The sequence below is a fragment of the Callorhinus ursinus genome, unplaced genomic scaffold, assembly GCF_003265705.2.
Source record: "Callorhinus ursinus isolate GAN/ISIS: 27379988/994484 unplaced genomic scaffold, GSC_fseal_2.0 scaffold25, whole genome shotgun sequence".
NCBI classification, from domain to species: Eukaryota; Metazoa; Chordata; class Mammalia; order Carnivora; family Otariidae; genus Callorhinus; species Callorhinus ursinus.
Genome location: NW_027397087.1, coordinates 2,881,875 through 2,906,188, shown reverse-complemented (window position 1 = coordinate 2,906,188; position 24,314 = coordinate 2,881,875). Strand labels below are relative to the sequence as shown.

Genomic DNA, 24,314 nt, shown 5'->3' with positions numbered 1-24,314 from the left:
GCCATTGCTCTCCATTGAGTGACCAAGCCAAAAACTTGAGAGCATTCTGGATTCCTTTCCCAGCCACATGCCACTAAAATCTGTTGGTCTTTTCTTATGTCACAGATCTGCCATTTCCTTGTTATCATCATAACCACTACCGTAGTTTAGGCCTTGATCATATTTTTACTTAGACTTCTTTTAGGGTTTCCTGAGTAGATGTTTTGCTTCTAACTTTATACTTTTCTGATCAATACTCCCACATAATCTTTTAAAAATATAAGTCTAGGGGCACCTGGGTGGCTCAGTCACTTGAGTGTCTGCGTTCGGCTCAGGTCACGATCCCAGGGTCCTGGGATCGAGCCCCGTGTCAGGCTCCCTGCTCAGCAGAGAGCCTGCTTCTTTCTCTTTGCTGCTCCCCCTATGCTTGCTCTCTCTCTCTCTCTGTCAAATAAATAAATAAAATCTTTGAAAAATAATAAAAATAAAAAATAAAAATGTAAGTCTAATGGTACAACAGTGTTAATGTCCTTAACAATGCATGCTTATTGATTGGAAGAATTAATGTTGTTAAAATGTTCATATTCTCCAAAGTGATTTACAGATTCAGTGCAATCCTATCAAAATTCTAATGGCATTTTTCACTGATATAGAAAAAAAAAAAATCCTAACATTTGTGTGGGACTATTTGTGGTTGCCAGGGCTGAGGGATGTGGGAAATAGGGAGAGGGTGATAAAAGGGTATAAACTTCAAGTTGTAGGGTGAATAAGGTTCTGAGGATCTAATATATAACATGTTACTATTGTTGATAATACCATATTGTATCATTGAAATTTGCTTTGAGAGTAGAATTTAAATGTTCTCAACAAAAGAAAAAATAAAAAGGAAATAGGTGATGGATGTGTTCATTAACTTGATAGTAAGAATTCTGAATTCTTTCAAAATGTATGTGTATATCAAATCACCACATTGCACGTTTTGAATAGCTTACAATTTCATTTGTCAGTTATAACTCAATAAAGCTGGAATAGTTTTAAATCATATAAAAATCTCATTTATATGAGTTGTATTTTCAAAGTTATCTCAAACGAATCAAAGGAAATTTCCTTAGAAGCTTAAAAAATAAGTGTAGAAAGCAGCTTCTAAACAGATTAGATACTTTCTACCAAGCTGATTTGCTTAGAATTGAATACTTTTTGATTGTTGCTTTATTCTCCCAACAAGGATTAACAATTTAATCCTTTTTTTATTTATGTTGTTATTGTTGTTAAAGAGTTTCACAGAAGTCTCCTTATCACTTTAGCGAGAAGAATATTTTTGGGAAACTCAATTGAAAAGCTGTAACTATAGTTCTAGATTTCTGTTCAGCTTCATATTTAGGTTGAATTTGGTCTAGGATGAACAGCAAACTCTCGGTTTCTGCTTTGAAGTTGGGACTCACTATGTAGCAAACAGCTAATTTATTCAGAACTGGGAGGGTCACACTGTGGAGACCCAAACGTAAAATAAGGCGCTAGCTTTAAACAGAAATAAATGACAAATGATTATGATTTTCTGCAATTTCTTTGTCATTTAATTTTCAGCCTTAACAACTTTTTCCCTATTTAATTGAGAAAGCTCACAAAGGGAGACAATAATCGTACAAATTAGTGACCTAATACTCTGTCATGAGCTCACTGTTTAATGGAAGTACTCCAGATGGTGATCATTTTCCATTTCAGAAATGTCTTATATTGATGATGCTAAGAAAAATAAAAGCCTTTTAATAAGTCAAACAAAAATTTTAGTCAGAATATGTATCATTTGAAATCATTGCCATTTGAAAATTCTCAGCATTACTTTCAGAATTTCTTCATATAAAACAGTATTCATTTCTCTATTTTTTTTTTTTTTAAAGCTGGACTTGTATAATTCTACTCAAGTGAAGAATTGGAAGTTTAAGGAAAAGCATCTAGTGCTTTACTGGCCGTATAAATTTCTTGTTTAGTTATCCAGGCCCTAGAACATCATTGGCATTCACAAATGTTTCTTATTTAATAATGTCATGTTGCCAGAAGTCCAAATATCACCACTCAAAGCTCTAATGCAAGTGCGCTTCTTTAATGAATGGTTCATATTAAAAATGTTAGAATGCTTTTCAGATGAAAAACACTTTAAATTCAGCAGATCATTTTTTTCTCAACAGGCAGGAACTCATTAACAGAATAATACTGGTAACTGAGGCATTTTTCAAAGAAAATAATTTCCCCGATAAATGCAAGCTGCATATCTTCTTATCTTTGGAATAAGTAGGTCTAGTTTTCATTTGTAAAAAAAAAAAAAAAGGACAGCTTGTTTTCAATTTATCTTGTTGTCTTTGTGAACCAACCTCTTCATATGGGGACAAGTGAAACAAATATAATTTGGGTTTGGATTTCTACCTTGAAACCGTCCTTATAAACTTGTAATTATCGCTGTTACCAGATGACTAAATGCCTTCACCATCCCAGCCTGTGTTGGGTGCCTTTTAGCTGTGATAGGTTCACATATGATGAGAAAATCAGATCTGGTACCTTTCATAGTAGAAGTCCCTTTCTATTCTTGTGTGTCAGTGTTCATGATATTTAGGGTGCTGATTTTAAGAGTAGGCATTTATAAGGCTTTAGGACTATGGGCAGGTCTGTGTTCATACTTTTTTTGGTGATTAGAGTAGGACTAATGGCATATTAGGCCCTTATTAATTGGTTGTTTAATTATAGAAGATTCAACCATATAATCAGATACCAAATGAAGATAGGCAATTAAGATTGTGTCAGTTAGTTAGCAGATAAGTTTTATAATATATATTTCCTTTTAGAGTCAGACTTGTTTCTTTGAAGAAAAATATTTGGTGGATTTTGTACATAAATGGTATATTAAGGAATATATAGGAAGACAGTAGTAGGAGCAGTTATCTGTTTTCCTATAGTCAAGAAGGGCAAAGAATCAATATTTCTGACTACTCAATACTTGGGATATGATCTTTTTAAATGTATTTCCCAATGTCATTCCTCTCTGACAAGAATTCCTTCTTTTGTAATTTATTATACTTTGTATAGACTTCTATCACTTATTTTATTTAAAATGTCCATTCTCCTGCATCCCTCATGGGATTTTAATTTCTTAAGGTCAGCAGCCATGCTGCTTTCAAATGTGTTTTCCCCTTCCTAATATAGGATTGGTCACACAGTAGGGTTTTATTCACTGCTGTTTAATAAATACATGAGTAATTTTGCCTGCCAGTATATCCACACATGGGATAAATGATGAATACACATATGCATAAATGTATTTTTAATAATATTTCCCCTGATTGAAAAGGTAATACAGGGGTGCCTGGGTGGCTCAGTTGGTTGGGCGACTGCCTTCAGCTCAGGTCATGATCCTGGAGTCCCGGGATCGAGTCCCGCATCGGGCTCCCTGCTCAGCGGGGAGTCTGCTTCTCCCTCGGACCCTCCCCCCCTCATGCTCTCTCTCTCTAGCTCATTCTCTCTCTCAAATAAATAATAAATAAAATTAAAAAAAAGAAAAGGTAATCCACATGGTATAAAAATATTTGAGAAGGTATAAAGTTATAAATAAAATAGAAACATTAAATACTATTTAGAAATAAGCACTATTATAATTTGGTCTATTTCTGGTCTTTCCATGCCTATGGATATTTCCAAAAAAATCCATATATTTTAATACACAACCTGTGGAAATTTTTTTCACTGAGTCTTATGTCATAAATAGTTCCTTATATTGCATAGCCTTTGAAAATATTTTTTTAATGACTGCTTTGTTTTTGCTCTTCTAAATGTATCATGGTTTAGTCAGCCATTCTTCTATTACTTGAGATTTTAGGATTTTCAGATTTCTGTTCCAATAACATGAAGAATGTAAATCAGATGAATATCTTTATAAATAAACTTTTGTGCAAAGTTAGTTATTTTTATAGACTAAATTTCTGGAAGTAAAATATGAAAATGCTGAGTCTAAGAATACACATAATAAGACTTCTTGATACATATTGCAAAATTGGTTTTCAGAAAGGATGTACTGCTAACAACTTCATCTGTGGTGCATGAGCTTATGCAACTCCATATCCTAATCATCTCTGACTGTTAATCAAATTTTAATCAAATTACACCCACAGATGTATATATTTGTTTGACAAAAAGTAATTCCAGCTTGTATTTTCTTTGTTTGTCTGAAGGTTGAAATTAGTCATTTGTATTTATTCTCTTAAAAATACCTAGTAATACCTTTTCTCATTTTTACTGTTGGGTGTTAACCCATTCCTTACTAGTTTGAAAGAGAAAGACATTAACTGTTTGTCATCTATGTTACAAAATGGTATTTTTATTTTTATTTGTTAGCTTAGTTTTGTTTTGGATAACTGTTGAAGTAGAGAAGTACTGTAATTTTATTTAATCAACTTCATTCAATTACAATGCAATTATTGAAGATTCAGTGTTGTCCCAGGTACTTTTCTGGAGCTGGGGCTATAGGGAAACAGGATAAGTACCTGCCCTCATATAGCTGAAGACATACATTTAAAAATTAAATAAGTAAAGACCGCCGACCTCCGTCACCACCGCCGCCTCCGCCCGCGTTGCAACCATGCCGCCCTACACCATTGTCTACTTTCCTGTGCGAGGGCGCTGGGAGGCCATGCGCATGCTGCTGGCTGACCAGGGCCAGAGCTGGAAGGAGGAGGTGGTGACCAAGGAGAGCTGGCTGCAGGGCCCGCTCAAGGCCTCCTGTCTGTATGGGCAGCTCCCCAAGTTCCAGGACGGAGACCTCACCCTGTACCAGTCCAATGCCATCCTGCGACACCTGGGCCGCTCCCTTGGGCTGTACGGGAAGGACCATCGGGAGGCAACCCTGCTGGATATGGTGAACGATGGTGTGGAGGACCTTCGCTGCAAATACGTCATGCTCATCTACACTAACTACGAGGCAGGGAAGGAGGAGTACTTGAAGGCACTACCAGAGTACCTGAAGCCCTTTGAGATGCTGTTGTCCCAGAACGAGGGGGGCCAGGCCTTCATCGTGGGCAACCAGATCTCCTTCACCGACTACAACCTGCTGGACCTGCTGCTGATTCACCAGGTCCTGGACCCCAGCTGCCTGGACTCCTTGCCCCTGCTCTCCGCCTATGTGATGCGCCTCAGCACCCTCCCCAAGCTCAAGGCCTTCCTCGCCTCCCCCGAGCACATGAACCGCCCCATCAACGGCAACGGGAAACAATGAGAGCTTGTGGAACCCCCCGTGGGATGCGGGGGCTGCCTTCCTTCCTTTCTCCAGGACAAATAAAATTTCTAAGCAAGAAAAAAAAAATTAAATAAGTAAATATATGATGTAATTTCAGGTAATGCTATGAAGAAAATAAAGCCAAGGCAAGGACATAGTGACAGGGTTAGGAGGGGATAGTGAGGGCAGAGTGGGACTATTTTAGAAAGAAGTCAGAGAAGGCCTCTCTGAGATACTTGAGCAAGACCCTAAGAAAGTGAAGGAAAAAATTATGTAAATATCTACAGGAAGTGTGTCATAGGCATAGGTAAGGAAATTCTGAGATGTAAACACGCTTAAGTGTTTGAGTAACAATAAGTGTAGTGTGGATCCTTGGAATGAGCTGAGAGGATAGTAGTAGATGGTGATGTCAGAGAAATTAGGAGGTTCCAGGTCATTTAGAACCTTATATATTGTTCACAGGGAGCTTGTATATTACTCTTAAGTAGCATGGGAAGCCATTAGAGGATTTTCAGTCAGGCAGCGTGTTCTGGCTTACACTTTGAAAGATCCCTGGTTACTTTATGGAGATAAACTCTAGGGAGGAAGTGTGGACTTAGAGAAGCCAGTTAGAAAACTATTGCAATAGTCCGATTGAGAGTGATGGTGATGAGGACTAGTGGTAATGGTGGAGGAGATGAGAAGTGGTTGGATTTTGGAAGTTTTTGGAAGATGGAGCTAATAGAACTATTGCTTGATTGGATGTAGGTCATAAGGGAAAGAAAAGTCATGAATGACTCTAAGATTTTTGGCCCGAACAATAATATACGTGCAATGTCATTTCCTAAGATGAGGAGCCATATGGAAGGACCTCTGGGTATGATGGGTATACATGCCTGAATCAAGAGTTTTGATTTGAATCTGTTCAAGTTTGAGATACTTAGTAGATATTCAGATAGGCATAAGAGCAGACATTTGGACTGTGGATCTGAGAGAGGCAGGAGTTATACAGATTGTATTTAGAGCCATACAACCAGATGAAATCACCAGGGGATGAATATAGCTAGAGAAGGGAAGAGAGCCAGGGACTGAACTCTGGGCACTTTAATTTTTAGAGGTAATGAAGAGGACAAGGAGCCCATAAGGGAAAATGAGAAACAGCCATTAAGGTAGGAAGAAGAATTCAAGTAAGATAATGACAGAGAATTGACCATTGAATTTGGCAAACCTAGTGGTCACTGACTGACATGATAAGAGAGGTTTTAATAGACTGATGGGAACTCAGGGTTGCCTAGAGTGGGTTTAAAAGAGAATGGATGATAAGGAAATGGAGAAAAACATATAAGCTCTTTGGAAGAATTTTACTCTAATAGAAATAATGATACCTGGAAGAGGACATGAGTTTTTGGCAGCTATCACAGCATATTATATAATGATGAACCAAGAGTAAAAATTGATGGTGCGGGGGAAAACAAAAATAGAAAGGTTAGTCCTTAAGCTGTCTAGAGGGGTTGGGATCTCATGCGAAGGGATGCTTAGGAGCACTTAGGGCTTAGGAGACCATTTTCATAGGAGGAGGCAGAATCTATAGGTAACAGATACCGATAGGCTGATAGAGTTAATGATCCTTAGATCTTTCAGGCTTTTATGTTCCTTATTTTCTAAATGTTCAGAATGGTTTCCCAAGAGCAGGGAAAAAAATCATCTATGTATTCTGGATGGTTATGCTTAATTAAAAACACAATACAATTTGTTTCAAAAGGAAAGTAATGCTGAAGGTCAAACCACAATCCTCTGCCTTAAGAGTGCAGTGCCGATTTGTAAAATATAATTGCAGAAAAATCTAAGAAGCTTTACTAGTATCTCCCAACTTAAAAAGACAAGGATTAGATATGCACTAACAGGTATTCAGACATATTCTGAAGGTGCTATAATTAAAACAATGTGGTGCTGACCCAGAAATAGTCAAATCAGTGGAACAGAACAGAATGTACACAGAAGACTTAAACGTGTATAGGAATGTGGTATATGATAAAGTTGACAGTGAAAATTGGTGGGGGGATTCTCTACATAAAAAAATGATATTGAACAATTTGCTGACTACTTAGAATGATAGAAATTTTGCTCTTTGGTATGTCTCCCACGTGCTAATTTGTTTTTATTGAGGCCTGTCTGCCAACCATACCTGTGTTCTTTCTTATATACGTAGTACCACATGCTGGGAATAATGAAGCTGTGTTTGTGCCAGTTTGTGAGTATGCGTTTGCTTTTGCAAATGTCCCCTCTGTCGTTACAACTGGCCATATTGTTCAGATAGCTGCCTGGACTCACTTCTCAGCAGTCTTGCTTGTATCTCACATTGACAAAGATTGGGGGAACGGGTGCTCTAGGCAACAAATGGCCCTGTGATGTGTGCTTAGCTGACTTCGTAAATATCTTTTAGCATTTTTTATTTACAAAACAAAGAAGCTGATGATAGTCTACCTTAGAGCATTTTTGAAAGCAATAACTAATATAAATGTTTCATGGTATTATGCACTGCTGTTTCTAGTACTCAGTGATGCCATCGCTGACTTCACTATTTCCTGAGTTGGACTAACACATCTGTCATTGATAGTGATGATGTTCTAAGCTGAGTAGTGTCCACTTGTGTCTGAGCGCTCCTGTGGCTCAGCAGTATGCCCGGCTATTGAGGGTGCAGTCTTTGTCTCTAACTTATTACTGACGTTTTTATTTTTTATTTTTATCTTCTCTGCCTTTGTTCATCTAGATGACAAGAATGTAATTTAATATGTGTCCACTCTCAAAATTCTATGAATTGTGTTGAATTTAGCAATAGATATTCATTGTTTGATTCATCAGTTATTTTACTAAGTACCTGAAATTCATTTTTTGAAAAACTTGGCAGTGGTACTTGTCAAGTATTTCATTCTTGCTTTCATCAAACATGACTACAGCTTTCTCCACAGTGGTCATAACTAACTTATTAATTGGAAAATACAGTGGTTCTTTTGAACTTTGTACAGTGTGTGACACTATGTATATAAGCAAGAGCACAGGTGTGGTTGGCAGACAGGCCTCAATGTAAAGGCTGCTTATTCTGTTGACCAGCTGTGTCAACTTGAATGGAATGATTTTATTTTTTCACATATAAAATCAGTTTAATAGTATTTTGGATTGCTATAAGGAATAACCAAGAGAAGATATACAAATTACTGAGCACAAATTTTGGTATATAGTAGGCACTTGGTAATATCTTTCCTTTTCATCAGAATAGTATTTGTGCGTACACCATTACTCTGTCCTTGCTGCGTCTCTTATTATCATCACCACTCTTTTCCAGTGTCTTCACTGAAGTCTCTTTCTTACATTTACATTTACAGTCCTTACATTTTACTGTACCCTCACAGTCTTGCACTGAGCCCTCTTCTCACTCTATGTCCTGCTTCTTGGGGTTCTTGTTTGCCCCTGCAGCTTTAAGTTCTCTTATATGCTGATAACACCCACATCTTTTTCTATACTCTCTTGAGCACCAGAGTATTCAATATACCTAATAGTCTTTTCTGCTTTGGATACCTAGCAAACAAACTGGAAAAACATATGCAAAGCTAAATAAACTCAGTATTTTGTTTTAAGACATGTAGTTCCTAGCTAATAGTCACTTGGTCCCACCCTCTGTGTGTGCTTCTGGTCTCTGTGCTGATGGTTCCCAAGTTTTATTAATTTTGTCTTTAAATTGGTTTTGGAATTTAGCTTCTTATCTCCATCCTTCAATTCTTTCAGACTAAGCTCCTTCTCTTTCTGTACTCTCTCGTTTACCCTTAACACTGTCACCAGTCTTGTCTTTCCACTTGTAAATATGATCATTACTTATTTCTTAAAATCCTTAGCACAATCCAAGAGAAATGAAAATATATATTCACACAAAGACGTATAGGAAAATTCATAGCAGCTTTATTCACAAGAACCCCCAAACTAGAAGCAAACCAAATATCCATCAACAAAAGAATGGATAAACAGATGTGGTATATCCATACAATGGATTAAAATGGAATACAAAGGAATGAGCTATGGATACACACAACATGAATCAATCTCAAAATCATACTCAGTGAAGGAAGCTAGAAACAAAAGGATATATATTATATCATACTATATATGTGACATTTGAGAAAGTGCAAACTAATGCATAATGACATAAAGCAGATTAGTAGTTGCCTGGAGCCAGGAGTGAAGGAAGGGTTGGACTGCAGAGAGGCACAAGGTATCATTTGGGTATTATCATAATGATTTGTACCTTGATTGTGGTGGTAGTTTCACTGAATATACATTTGTTAAAACTCAATAAATTGTGCACTTTAAATGGATACAGTTTTGTATATAAATCGTGCCTCAATAGAGTTATTTTTTTTTTTCAATAGAGTTATTTTTAAAAATCTGTACAGGGAAGGGCCCTTCATTGCCTTCAGGTTGCAGGCCACATTTCGAACAGAATGATCCCAAACTACCTTTTCTAGCCTTTTTTTCCTTCCATTTCTTAATGCGTGCTTTCCACTGCAGCTACTCCATACTGTTGACCATCCCTTATATGTCAAGCCCCTTATTTTGTTACTTAAGTAAATACTTAAAGAACAATGACAATTGACATTATTGTTGGAAAGGGTTACATGACTGGTTAAGCTTGGCAATATTACTTTGGTGAGCACTGTGGTATAGTTCTCCAGGCCAGAGACTTGGGTTTTTTGTTTTGTTTTGTTTTTTATCTGAATTTTTTTTATTATGTTATGTTAATCACCATACATGACATCATTAGTTTTTGATGTAGTGTTCCATGATTCATTGTTTGCATATAACACCCAGTGCTCCATGCAGAACGTGCCCTCTTTAATACCCATCACCAGGCTAACCCATCCCCCCAACCCCCTCCCCTCTAGAACCCTCAGTTTGTTTCTCAGAGTCCATAGTCTCTCATGGTTCATCTCCCCCTCCAATTCCCCCCCTTCATTTTTCCCTTCCTGCTATCTTCTTCTTCTTCTTCTTCTTCTTTTAACATATAATGTATTATTTGCTTCAGAGGTGCAGGTCTGCGATTCAGGAGTAGAGACAGTTTTGACCATGTACCAAGAAGTTGTCAGTCTCTCTGAGAGTATAGATTAATATAAATCAAATGTTTAAGACTGTGTAAACCAGAATGTCAGCTCATTCATTTATATTTATAATGTAAGCATTTGTGTTAAAAGGATGAGAATGCTTGTTTTGATGGATTAGTATAATCTTTCTGGGTTTGAAAGGCAACCTAAATTAAAGTCTAAAGGTTGCTCAGTGGTCACAGAATCGTATCATATGAAGGTGGTTTGAATGTGGCCAGATTTATAGATCCTGGAATCTGTGTTAACTATTTTCTCTAACACATTCATTTTTTATTTCCATTATAGCATTGGGTGGTTTATTTGGCTCTGTCTTCATGCAGCCTCAGTTTATCTTTGATTCTAGTAGTCATTTTCTCTGTTTCTTAGTTGACACTTCCACTGCTATTATTTTGCTATTATCGTTAACTTAGTAACTTTTTTTTCCCCAGGAGATATAGGTCATGGGTCAGGGCCTATTAGCTTCATGGAGTAGATGGACTATGTTAGATTTTTATCTTTTAAAGGTCTATTTTGCCTTTCTTTGAAGTTAGTAGTATGTTCTAAATGGTTAAGGATTCAACAGAAGTCTTACCCTTGGTTTATTCAGGACTCACTATGTTGGAAAAGTTTGTTGTAACTGGACTGTAGAGTTGAGGGTTAAGGGTTATTTATTAGTCATGGTTCTGTAGAGAAACATGGAACTAAGGATATATAAAGATGTACAGAAAGAGATTTATTATGAGAGATTATCATCTGATTATGGAGGCTGAGAAGTCCTGTGGTCTGCCATTTGCAAGCTGGGGGCTTCAGAAAGCTGGTGGTATGGTTCCAGTCCAAACCCAAAAGTCTAAGAACCAGGGCAGCCATTTATATAAATTTCAGTGTAAGTTCTAAGGCCCAAGAACCGGGAGTGCCAGTGTCTGAGGGCAGGAGAAGGTGGATATCCTAGCTTAAGCAGAGAGTAAATTCATCCTTCCTCTACCTTTTATTTCTATTCAGGACTTCTGTGGATTGCATGATGCCCACCTCAATGGTTAGGGTTATCTTCTTTATTCAGTTTGCCAATTCAAATTATAAAAATCTCTTTCAGAAATATCCTCACAGAAATAATATTTTACCAGCCCACTCAAGTTAACAAGTGAAACTAACCACCACAGGTTAGTAGGCTAGCGTTGAGGAGTGATAATGAGCAAGAAGTTAATGCCCAGGAAGGGTTTTGTCAGTCAAGTTAGGCCTTCATCCCATTGTAGTAATAGTAGTGGGGGGGTGGTGGTAGTAGTTAGTAGTAGTAATAGTAGTAGTAACAGAAGTAGTTATAGAAGTAGCAGTAATAATGAAGAATATTATGATAATGACAGAAGAAAATATTTACTGACTATTTACTAGGTGCTGGACACTGTTATTTATCTGGATTATTTTACTCAGTCTTCACAGTAACACTAGAAAATAGGAACTATTATCATTCTCACTGTGAATAAGGAAACTGAAACACAGAGAAATTTATGTATCTTGTTCAAAATCACAGAGCTAGTATGTGGTAGGGCTAGATTTTTAATGGGGGTAGTAGTAATCATGGTTGTTGAGCAAGTCAGTAGTTAGATCTATATTAAGATTATGATTTCCCAGATGGAGAACTTGACAGTCCTACCATCAACTCTGCCTGCACTGTGGTTGTTAACTGTCCTCAGATCAAGAGTAGGCAGATATAAATAGTGGGTTCATAATGTTTGACCTCAACTGTTTATTCTAAGGTATTTTGTATATTTTTCAGCAGCAAAACCAAACTGAGTCTTTAGTTTTATCCCTGTTTCCTGCAAGGGAAGAGCCTTTATACAACTGGACACAGTTTGTGTGTGTGTGTGTGTGTGTGTGTTTGTGTGTCTGTAATGGAATATTATATATATGATGGAATATTATTCAGTCATTAAAAAAGAATGAAATCTTGCCATTTACAACAACATGGATGGACCTAGACGGTATAATTCTAAGTAAAATAAGCCAGTCAAAGAAAGACAAGTATCACATGGTTTCACTCATATGGAGAATTTAAGAAACAAAACAAATGAACAAAGGAGAAAAAAAAAAGACAAACCCCAAACAGACTCTTAACTATAGGGAACAAACAGACTGTTACCAGAGGGGAGGTGGGGGAGGGGGGAGATGGGTGAAATAGGGGGAGGGGGCTAAGAGTACAATAATCTTGATGAGTACAGGGTGATGTATGGAAGTGTTGAATCACTATATTGTACACCTGAAACTAATATTACACTGTATTTTAACTATACTGGAAATAAAATTTCAAAAATTAATAAAAAAAAATTCTCACATTAAAAAAGGTAATGATTCGGATTTCGGCCTAGTTTGGAAGAATAGTCCAAATTCAGTTTGGTATATAATTCTAGAGCTGATTATTTAGGTATTACCAAATAGAAAATAAAAGAGATAGAAATGGTAGAGAATTCCAGAGAAAAAGTGTAGACTAAGAAGAATTAAATAATAACTATTTAGGGTGGTAATGAGAATCATAGAAGGATGGTACATTTTAAATGGATAATAAATGACAATTTTTATTTTAACAATGTCTTGACTTAAAGTTAACTTGAATTTAAAAGAGAAAAATACCAGTAGCTCTTGTCTTTATTTTCTTGATGTCTAGAGAAATACACACACACACACAATATTCAGTACTTGACATTTTCTTATGGCAGAACTTATAAACAACTATATGGTATAGGAATATAACTGATTTTTATCTTTTGATGACACTGTCCACTACTCTGATCTGTGTATTTATTCAGGAACACTATGCCTTGACCTTTTCTAATGAATACAATGACTTTTATGAAAAGAAAATGACTAGGAAGTGAAGAGAAAGGTTATAAGCAAATGCTCTCACAGATTTGCTAAACTAGGGAAGTATAGGAAATTGCTTTTTCCTGTCATCCTTATCTAATAGAATCATTTTATTTTGAGGATGTTTGGGCATATATTTCTTTATCATTTTGGAGGGGAAACTTTAAATTGGTTTTATTTCCAAAGACATGAGAGATTCCTTTTGTGCATTTTGTTGTTTATTTATTATGGCATCCTATTAGGACACACTCGGTTATTTCACTATGTCTTCAAGTATTACATATGTTTTTATGTGAGACACTATTGCTTTTCTTTGTAGATTTTCAAGTATGGAAAGAGTATTAATAATGAAGTCATCTCTCTCAAGTAGTTTCTTCTATACTCCATATGCTAGGATGGATTTTCTTTTATGCCTATTCAGAGAATTTCTATTCAGTTTGTTATTAGTAATTGCCCCCTAGTCACTTTCTTCACATCTGCTTTCTAGGTAACCGTTCCCTAGTGTATACCTACACTGTATATTATTCTTCCCTAAGTGTACTATCTTACACTTCTTTACATTAAATCTCTTCTTAGAACTGTCCTTCTAAATACCCAAGTTCTCCGTATCTGTACATGTACTTGATTGATCTCCTCTTCATTTTTTTTTATCTATTGTAGCTTTGTATCATTTGCAGACTTGATCATATTTGAATTTACATCTCCTGCATCATTAATGAGCACACTGGGTAGACTAGTCCTCTTTCCTATGAGACTTTGCTGGATGTAGTGCTGGGTATTCTCATTTGTAACTCTGTTGATAATTCATTGCTTCCTTCTCATCATGGAATTTTTTATCCACTGTGCTATACTGTTATCCAGGTAATAGCTCTACCATCTCTGCTTCCTGGATGCTCCTGTTAATCACCTTTTCTGAGATACAAGTAAGAATCATTGTGTCCCCTTTTCTACTTATGCCATTGCTTATTTTTTTTTAAAGTTACTCAGTCTGAGAAAATATTGTCCTTAAATAGAAATTTCTCAAAAATTTCGACTGAACATCATCGAATCTTTAAAAGTATGTTAAGTGAGAAAACATTTGAAAGTACCATCTAAATCTTTGCCTTCTCCACAGAAAATATTCTCTAGTTATTTGGATTTTAAGTAAAAAGAATAATTATTTTTCCCACAGCTGAGAGTATGACTTAAATCTATGTATTTATTTTTTCTGAATATGGATTGCATTTTCATAAATTATTCTGCTTTAAAATGGTTTTCTAGATGAGACACTGTTCTTTAATAATTTTCAGAGCATGATGCATAGCCACATGTTTATTTTTAAAGTTATATTTTTTGTTTTATTTTCAGGAAAAAGAAGAAGTAGAGGGGATATCAGTAGGTGCTATACTTTCTGACTATCAGCGTGTTCGAGTAGAAAATGTGTAAGAGAACATTAATTTGTCCTATATTATACTTTATTTTATTTTTTAAAATTTGTCCTATATTTTTAAATTACATGTATTTTAAGAATGGGAATAAATTATAAATGTAATTGTATCCAAATAATAAATAGAATGTATATTCTACATTCTTCATGGAACTACCTACCTGTATTACCTAAATAACAAAAATTGTACTTTTACTTTTTTTCTATCCTGCTATCACACATGGAGAAAACTCCAGCTTACTTACATAAGGAAAAATAAATTATTTATAATAAAAAATCAGGACAAAGATTTTTAAAGTCAAAAGTATTGTTTTCAGTGTTTTCTTTTTTGAATCAGTATACCTGTTAATCCCTTTTAACTCATCATCATTGGTAATAAAAATCAGGAGTTAGTAAAAGGAATGCAGTGGTATTTTTTTTAAATTTATTTATTTATTTTAGAGAAAGAGAAAGGGGGAAGAGAGATGGAGAGGGAGAGAGAAACCCAAGTGGACTCCTCACTGAGCATGGAGCCTGATGCAGGGCTCGATCTCAGGACCCTGAGATCAGACCTAAGCTGAAACCAAGAGTCAGGTGCTTAACCTACTGTATCACCCAGACACCCCAGGAATTCAGTGACATTTTAAGGGAAAAAAAAGCTTATTAAGGAATCTTTCCTTCTTTGGTCTTCAGAATTCAACTCTTGGCCAAAAATATTCATGTGATTAGAATACTTATATAACAAAGCCATTCAACTTTCAAGGACTTTTTAGATTATTGCTCTCTTCATCTTCCTCACCCTCCAAAGGATGTAGCACTGGTAAAACATTGTATCTCCAAATACCAGAATATTTTGGTATTGATCCTTTTGGGATTGATCTATTCAAAAACCATAAAGTCTAATGATAATATTGATTATTTAATGTTGGCTTGCAAAACATCACCTGAATTTATTTTTCACTTTTAGTTTATTTGGATAAGTAAAATACTGTATAGAGACTTTATATATAATTATATTAGCAAAAAAGAAAATATGGACTCCAGGATTCATCTTGAGCACAACTTAAACTAGAAATAAGTATTTTGCCATTCAAAAGGATAAATGGAAATCAGAAAAGGGTTGTATTTGTATAATAGTTTTATATTCTTTTTTTTTTAAAGGTAATTTTTTTTTTTAAGACTTTATGTATTTATTTGAAAGAGAGAGAGGGATAGCAAGAGCAGGAACATAAGCAGGGGGAGTGGGAGAGGGAGAAGCAGGCTCCCCTCTGAGCAGGGAGCCCGATGTGGGACTCGATCCCAGGACCCTGGGATCATGACCTGAGCCGAAGGCAGACGCTTAACGACTGAGCCACCCAGGCGCCCATAGTTTTATATTCTTGACAAAGAAGCATTCATATTGACTATCACATCAAAAACTTACATATTAATTGGCTTAAACTTTTTTTAATTGCATTTATTTTATCTTTTAATTCTACAGTGAATTTAAGGCAGTCAAAAATCCAAAATTTTTAGGGGCATCTGGCTGTCCCAATCGGAAGAGCATGTGTTTCTTGATCTCCCAGGGTCATGAGTTTGAGACCCACGTTGGGTGTAGAGATTACTAAAAAATAAATAAATAAAAGTAAAACTTTTTTAAAAATCCAAAATTTTTTAAATAAATGAAAGAAATATAGGACAAAGCATAATTAAATGAAGGGGAATATGATGATCTCATATTTTGGGGGTATCAGTATCTTTGGAGAAGGGAGAGTGGAGGTGGAAGTGGGGAGAGGTCATATGTGTAGTTTGAAAAAGATTTCCCTACATTCTGCTCGCCTACATTTAAGAACGACTGATCTACAGATGGAGATGGATTGCATATCCCTTAAACCATATGTTAGAAATACTATTTTCATCAAGTTTTAGGTCATATTCTCTGAGAATTATTTAGTTTACAAATCTGTGTTTTTTAATAAGTTCAAGCCCACATGGTTTAATGGGTAGCCAAACTGTAGATGGGGCTGACATTTATTTATGAAAGTTAAAGCCAAATGAAAATGTGCTCCTGATTAGGAAGCTGCCTTATATCTATATGGGAGAAGGGTCCAGAGCATACCCATAGATAGAGGCAAGATTTTTCTTAAAACAATCTCAGGTGCACTTCAACACATGGTTAAAATACTCTGATTTTAGAATAAAGCATATCTCCAATAATTTTATCCTTGGAAATTTTAAAGCAGTGTTACTAGGAGTCCATTGGTTTACAAGCTCAGTTTTGAATTAGCCTGTCTTCAATTTGTAGTTTGTATTGCATTAGTGTATTTTCAAGATATAAAGTATTTAATAAATGTCACAAGCTGAAATGCAGTAGTGACTTACAGAGGAAGTGTATTTGAACCATGATATTTTGAACTGTTAAAGAATTTAAATAAGCAAAAAAGCTTGACTTAAGTCTAGAGATAGTCAAAAGATTATGGCTATCAAGCAAAAACCAAGAATTTTACAATAAAGATAGGAAGAGAATAAGGTTTTTTCAATTAAAAAAAATCTTAGCTAAAAAAGGTAGAGACCAGTTTGATTGGTAGGCATTAAATGCTGGTGGGAAGACAGCTAGAATTATTATGCTTTTGTTACATGGGGACTTTCAGTTTTATTATTTTTGTTTATTAACCGCATCAACATTGCAATAGATGGGACATTTTGCCAAGGGGAAGTATGTAAAACAATCTGCAGTAGGAAGGTTTTGGTGTCTTTGGAAGTCAGGGTATATATACATGGAAAAAAAGAGTGATATTTTTAAGGCCATGTATTAGTAAATGACCAAATATGTGGTATGTTTATTAAGTATTGGGGTTTTCTGAGAGAAAGATCATTGTGGGCTGGAGTAGTCAGCCAAGCAAACTTACAGATGCTGGGTTTTAGAGCTGTTTTTTTATTTGAAATCTGATCTCAGCCTCTTACTCTGACTTGGGCAAGTCACTTGGCTTTGACTGCCATTTATTGAATATCTATTTTATCCAGGCATTGTACTATTTTCTTTATCTATGCTACTTTTAATCATTATAGTCCTCCTTGAGAAAGTGACATTTAAGCAAAGGCATGAAACAAGTGAAGAAGGTAGGAAGCATGGCTGGTATATTAGACAAGAGTGAGCAGGCCAGTGGTGGTGGGTTGGAGTGAAGGGAAAGCAGTAGGAGATGAGCTATGAGAGCTAACCAGAGTGAGATCCATGTAGGTCTATTGCAAGGATTTACAAGGAGTGATGGGGAGAGTTTGAGCCGAGGAATCCCATGATCCATTTTATGTCTTAAAAGGATCACACTGATTGCTGCATTGAAAACTGATTTTAAAAGGGCAAAGACAGAAGCAAGGAAAGAAGTTAGGGAGATATGGACATGAAAGATAATGGTGACTCAGACCTGAGTGTTAACAGTGGTATTGATGAAGAATGATCATGTTGTGTGTTATGGTAGATTGGGTAAGAAATGTGAAGGAAAAAAAAAAAGGAGTAAAGGATGACTTCACTTTCTAATTTCTTAATCTTCTCAAGAACTTTGAAAGGAGATATTTTTTTTCCGATTTATGAACTAGGAAACTAAAGATCTCAAGTTTAGTTGACCTGTCAAAGTCATGCAGCTAGTGAGTGCCAGAGGAGGTTTCAAATCCAGATTTGTCTTGACTCCAAAACCTATATTCTTTCTATTGCACCGTAATGTAAAGTATGTAATACAATGCCTCCAGCATATTTGGTGCTCGATATATTGTACTTTTTGTTATTATTATTTTTCACTCAAAGTCAAACTCTTTTTAAAAATGTCAGAGTTAGAGAAGAATAGTGCATGTAACCATAGGTATTGTAAAGTTAATCAATATATGATCATTTTATTAGGATAAATTGATTTGCCTGTTTTGCATATGCCTCACAATTTTGATACCCAAGGAAGTTCTAAGAGCAGGAATAACCATCCATCGGCATTTGGAAGCTTTTTAGCATAGATTTCTAAACTTAGAGTCTTACTAAAATTAATATTTCTAATCTGCTTGGAGATTTCATTTTTATCTGTTTATGCATAGCCTGTGGAAATTAAATATGTTTATGTTGTATATATAAACGTCATTATGCAAAACATGTTTTTTAAGCATTTTAAATGCTAAAATCCTTGAGAGGAGCATTATGTTTAGAATCAAAGTAATTGCTGTGGATCCAAGTATAGAATGTCAAGATATCATCTGATTTTTTTCTTTTTATTTTATAGGTGTAAAAGGCTTAATCTCCAGCCTTTAGCTTACCTTTGGCAGAGAAACCAGGAAGATTTGCTCCGAGAGATGATATCATCTAACATTCAAGCAATCATCATCAAAGTAGCAGCTTTGGGTATGTAGCCAGACTTTCAAGGGAGCTGTCTGTTACCACATAGATAATCTGTATTCACTAATATGCAGTTACAACAGAAAAGGAAGACTAATTTAGAATATAAAAATGTGGAGTCACAACTGAACAAATTGAGTAGGGGGAAGTTTCAAATGGGCTTTTGACCATTTACCAAAGTGATTACAAGTGATCCTCATCATTTTCTTTTTTAAATGTACAGCTGTCTCTAAAATTGTTATTATATTTTGGTCCTTCGATTTAAGTTCTTTTTATAGGATTTGGAACCCAGGTTCATAGGAAACAGGAAAAGTAGGTTGATTTCTTTCTTTTTTTCTTTTTTCTTTTTCTTTTTTTCGAAGCTTCTTAAAATCTGTATTTGGAACACCATGTGATTTTTTTCATATATTTTTTAAACATATTTTGACTATGCATTTGGCTTTGTGTCAGAAATAAGCAGAGTAGTAGGTTTTTGTTGGGGATGGTAAGAAAATTATCTTTGAGAGAATGTCATTTGATCAGTTAGCATAGACACAACAGGCAGGTGGTAGGTAATGTGATTCAAATATGGATATTACATACGAACACACTTAATTTGTTGTTTTGAATTTTTATAATTATATTCACTTTCAAGAAACCATAGGGTTTGAGCTCAATGCATTTATTTCATGAACCTATTACAGTAAATGCCCTGGAGCCTCAGGTTTCTCAAAGCCTAAATCGTGTACCTCATTTGCAAGTTTACATTGCTGATCTCAGAAATAACGAGGTCTCAAGCTGTGGAAGATTTTAAAACAAATTCACATTTTAAACAACATTAAAAGAAAGATCCCATAATATTTCTCCTTGGTAAACACGAAGCTACTCTTTCCTTGTTGAAGGTGAAATGTTGTCTTTAGTGGAAAGTGTTATATTGAGAACCTGAAGTTGATCTCCTCAGCTGTTAACAAGAAAAAGACCGAGATGGGGTATTCTCATTTTTGAGAACAGGTTGCTCAGCAACCCTTATGATTGAAGTTCTCACTATAGATATATTTGTCCTGTGAGTTTCTACATAAATCTATACAGAGTATGCTCTCTTGCTTTCTCTTTGTTTGTTACTCTTTCTTTTGGATTTTCTAAGATTGCCTACTTCTGTAATGAAGGTCATGTGACACCTCACTGGACAGTACACATTCTGTCACTTTTACCTAAATGGAGTGGACAATAGAATGGATTAGAACCCAGAGAACCTATCTCATTAGAAAGAAAGAGCCATAAGATATAACCTTGCTGACACCTTTATTATAGTGTAACTGATACTGTGTATTTTTTTCATTTGTGTGGATGTGTGTTTGCCTCTATGGAGGGGTTAGAGATGGCGTTTAACTGTGTTAAACTTTTGGATGAAGTGTAAAACTGAGCTAATTTGTCTTCATCATTCCAATGGCAAAAGTATAGATCTGATTTTAACATTTATAGCACATAGTTTCTATTGATTACCTAAAAGTGTGCAAAGAAAAAGTTATTCTGAGAACAGTGTTAAGGAATGGTTTATTGAGTGGGACATTATTTCTAAGGACGCAGAAACATAAATGATGTGAGGTAGGTTTCCAAGATTTCTTCCCCACCTATTTAAAATTTTCAGGAAGGCTTTTAATCAAAAAGTGGGACAATAGGACCTTTCCATAGGGAGAGGGATTCAGCAGAATTCTGTGGCGCATTAGTTATAGAGTGGTCTTAGAAAAGAGTCAGTTCTACATGGATGAATAAAAATGTATTTCTGGGGGCACCTGGGTGGCTCAGTCAGTTAAGCATCTGCCGTCAGCTCAAGTCATGATCCCAGGGTTCTGGGATCAAGTCCTGCATCAGGCTCCCTGCTCAGCAGAGAGCCTTCTTCTCCCTCTCCCTTTGCTGCTCCCCCCTGCTTTTGTGTGCTTGCATACTCTCTCTCTCTCTGTCAAAAAAATAAATAAAATCTTTAAAAAATGTATTTCTGATAATTGTGTCACATAACCTTGGTCTCTTATAGGCATCAGTGAACTCATGAAATCTGCACATTAACAGCTTAGTGTTTTAAGAAGTTTCTGGGTTTAGACTTATTTAAAGAACCATGTACACATTGTATTTAAGAACAGTCCTGACTTTTAGAAATACTTTTTTTTAATTGTATGAGTATTACATGAAAATATTCTTGGCACATGTTAAATTTTTATAGATAAAGTTTCCATGTGTTTCTGTTCTCTCCTTTCCCTCCAGCCACTCCCTTTCCCAGAAATATGTACCAGAGTAATAACAGATCATCTTTCTAGATCACACTTTTTTTTTGGTATGTATATTTGTATGAGTAGAAATACTATGATTGTTTTATGGGGTTTTTTAATATTACATGAATGGTATTATACTCTGTATGTCAACTCCGGTTGACAACTTGACTTTTTTACTCAGCGGTATGTCTTAGGGATTTTTTTCTATGTCAGTAAATGTAGATTTACCTCAAGCAGAGTCCTCAAACAGCTAGTGCCTTAGTAGTCATGAGCCTTAGACTAAAGGCTGCTATGAACCTGATCTAATAAATAACTCATGCCAGAACAAAATCCTAAACTATTTTTTTCCATTTTTTTTTAAATTCCAGGATAGTTAGCATATAGTGTTATATTAGTTTCAGGTGTACAATATAGTCAACTATTCTATACTTACTTAGTGCTCATCAGGATAAGTGTACTCTTAATCCCCTTTACCTATTTTGTCCTACCCCCTACCCCCACCCACCTCCCCTCTGATAACCATCAGTTTGTCCTCTATAGTTAGTAGTCTTTCTTTTAATCTCTTTTTTTTCCTTTGTTCATTTATTTTGTCTCTTAAATTCCACATATGAGTGAAAAATCATATGGTACTTGTCTTTCTATGACTATTTTGCTTAGAATTATATCCTCTAGGCCCATCCATGTTGTTGCAAATGGCAAGAGTTCATTCTTTTTTCTGGCTGAGTAATATTCCATTGTGTGTGTATACTATATATATACAGAATACACACACACACACATATATGTATATATCTTCATCTGTGGATGGACACTTGGTCTGCTTCCATGATTTGGTTATTGTAAACAATGCTGCAATAAGCAAGGGGTGCATAAATCTTTTCAAATGAGTGTTTTCATATTCTTTGAGTAAATACACAGTAGAGCAATTACTGGATCGTACAGTAATTCTACAAAATCCTAAACTATTTAAAGGAATACTATAAAATCTAATACATAGTAATATAAAATTCACAATGCCTTGCATCTAAATTATCAGGCATGCAAAGAAGCAAGAACATTTGATTGATACTGAGAAAATCAATCAGAATAGACCCAGATTTGGAATTAGCTTGCAAGGAAGTTAAAACAGCTCTTATAAGTATGCTCAGTGTGCTCAAAAAAAGTAGAATTATGATTATGACAAGGAAAATAAAAGATATAAAAGGCCCAAATACAGCTTCAAAAATGCATTATCTGAAGTGAACCATGTACAGCAATTAGACATTGCAGAAGAGATGAGTAAACCCAAAGACAAATAGAAACTGTCAAAAATGAAGCATAGAGGGAAAAAAGGGGGACTGAAAATAATTAAGACAACATTAGCGAGCTCTTAGACTGTATCAAGCAACCTAACAAGTTAGAGTCTCAGGAGAGGGAATGGAGAGAATATTCGAAGAAATAATGGCCAAAATATTTTCCCAATTTGATGAAAACCATAAATTTACAGATCCAAAATTTCAGTGAACCCCAAACAGAAGAAATATGAAGAAGATCACAAAGCACATCATAACTGAATTGCTGAAAACCAGTGGTAAAGAAAGAGTCCTAAAAGCAGCCAGTGTGAAAAGATTAATTTTATACAGTAAGTAAAGATAAAAATGTCAGCAGACTTTGCTTCAGAAGTAACTGGAAGATGATGAAAAGACATCTTTAAAGTGATGTAAACTGTAAAATGATGAAAAGACATCTTTAAAGTGATGAAAATCAATAAAAATCACCAAGAATTTTATGCTCAGTTAAATTTCAAAATGAAGATCAGATGAAGACATTTCAGATGTACAAAGGTTGAGAGAATTCATCACCTGCAGATCTGCATTATAAGTAATATTAAAAAGAGTTCTTTGGACAGAAGGAAAATAATAATTGATGAAATTTAATCTCATAAAGGATAAAGAGCAGTAAAATAATAAATAGAGTAGATAAATTCTAAATCTATTTTAACTTTTTGAATCTCTTTAACAATGTATTAAATTATTTAAAGCAAAAAAGAAGTGTGTTGTGGGGTTGGTAGCAAATGGGAAGTAAAATATATAATTGCAGTGGCACAAATAACAGAATGGGGAAAGTATAGTGTATAAGATTCTTAAATTATACATGATATTGTATAATATTGTTTGAAGGTAGACTGTGATAACTTAAAGTTGTAAAATGTAAACTATAAAGAAACTATTTTAAAAAAAAACAGTATAGGTAATAGGCCAGTAGTGGAGAAGAAATTGAATTATTGTAAGATAATCCAGAAGAAGATAAGAAAGGATAAAAAAAAAAAAGAGCATAAAACAGATGAGACAAAGAGAAAACAAAAAGTGAGATGGTAGATTTAGACATAATCATTTTAATAATTATATTAAATGTAAATGATCTCAACACCTCCAAACAAAAGGGAGCAATTTTCAGATTTGAATAAAAAACAAAAAACTAAGGCCCAACAACTATATGCTCTCTATAAGAAATGTGCTTTAATTATAGAAACATACGTTAAAATGGAAAGAATAGAGATATGGTAATACTAATTAAAAGAGTTGAACTGGTTATATTAACATCGGATAAAGTAGTCCTTAGAACAATGAATATTATTAGGGATAAAGAGGGGCATTTCATCATGATAAGGGGTCAGTTTATCAAGAGAGCATAACAATTTAAAGATTAATATACCAATAACAGGACTTTAAGATATACAACATGAAACTGATACAAGAAGAAATGGACAAATCCATAATTATACATGGAACTTTCAACATCTCTTTTCAGTAATAGTTAAACCAAGTAGACAGAAAATCATTAGGAATATAGGAAGTTTGAACAACACTACCGACCAATTTGACCTACTTGGCACTTATACTCCATCCATTAACAGCAAACTACATAGTCTTTCCAAGTGCACATGGACCATTCACCAAGATAGACCATATTGTGGATTATAAAACAAATCTCAGTATATGTAATTATACTGAAATCAGGCAAAGTATACTCTCTGACCACAGGAATTAGAGAAATATATTTTACTGTTACAAATACACAGAAATGGACAAAAAATATTTTATGGACATAACAATATTAACACTCTCAGAACAGT

The 24,314-nt window shown here is 35.1% G+C and overlaps 1 protein-coding gene and 1 pseudogene across 6 annotated transcripts in view; both read left to right on the top strand.

The window, feature by feature from the left end:
• DPH6 (diphthamine biosynthesis 6) overlaps positions 1-24,314 on the top strand; it is a 204,828-nt gene that overhangs the window by 94,079 nt on the left and 86,435 nt on the right. For all 6 annotated transcript variants that reach the window (XR_012373591.1, XM_073876763.1, XM_073876762.1 and 3 more), the window contains 2 exons: positions 14,545-14,618; positions 18,841-18,959. Coding sequence is in view for 5 of the 6 variants with exons in the window: in XM_073876763.1 (XP_073732864.1) it covers positions 14,545-14,618; positions 18,841-18,959 (193 nt within the window). In the remaining variant the exon portion in view is untranslated. The remainder of the gene's footprint in view (positions 1-14,544; positions 14,619-18,840; positions 18,960-24,314) is intronic.
• Positions 4,563-5,292, top strand: LOC112832853 (glutathione S-transferase P pseudogene; annotated as a pseudogene).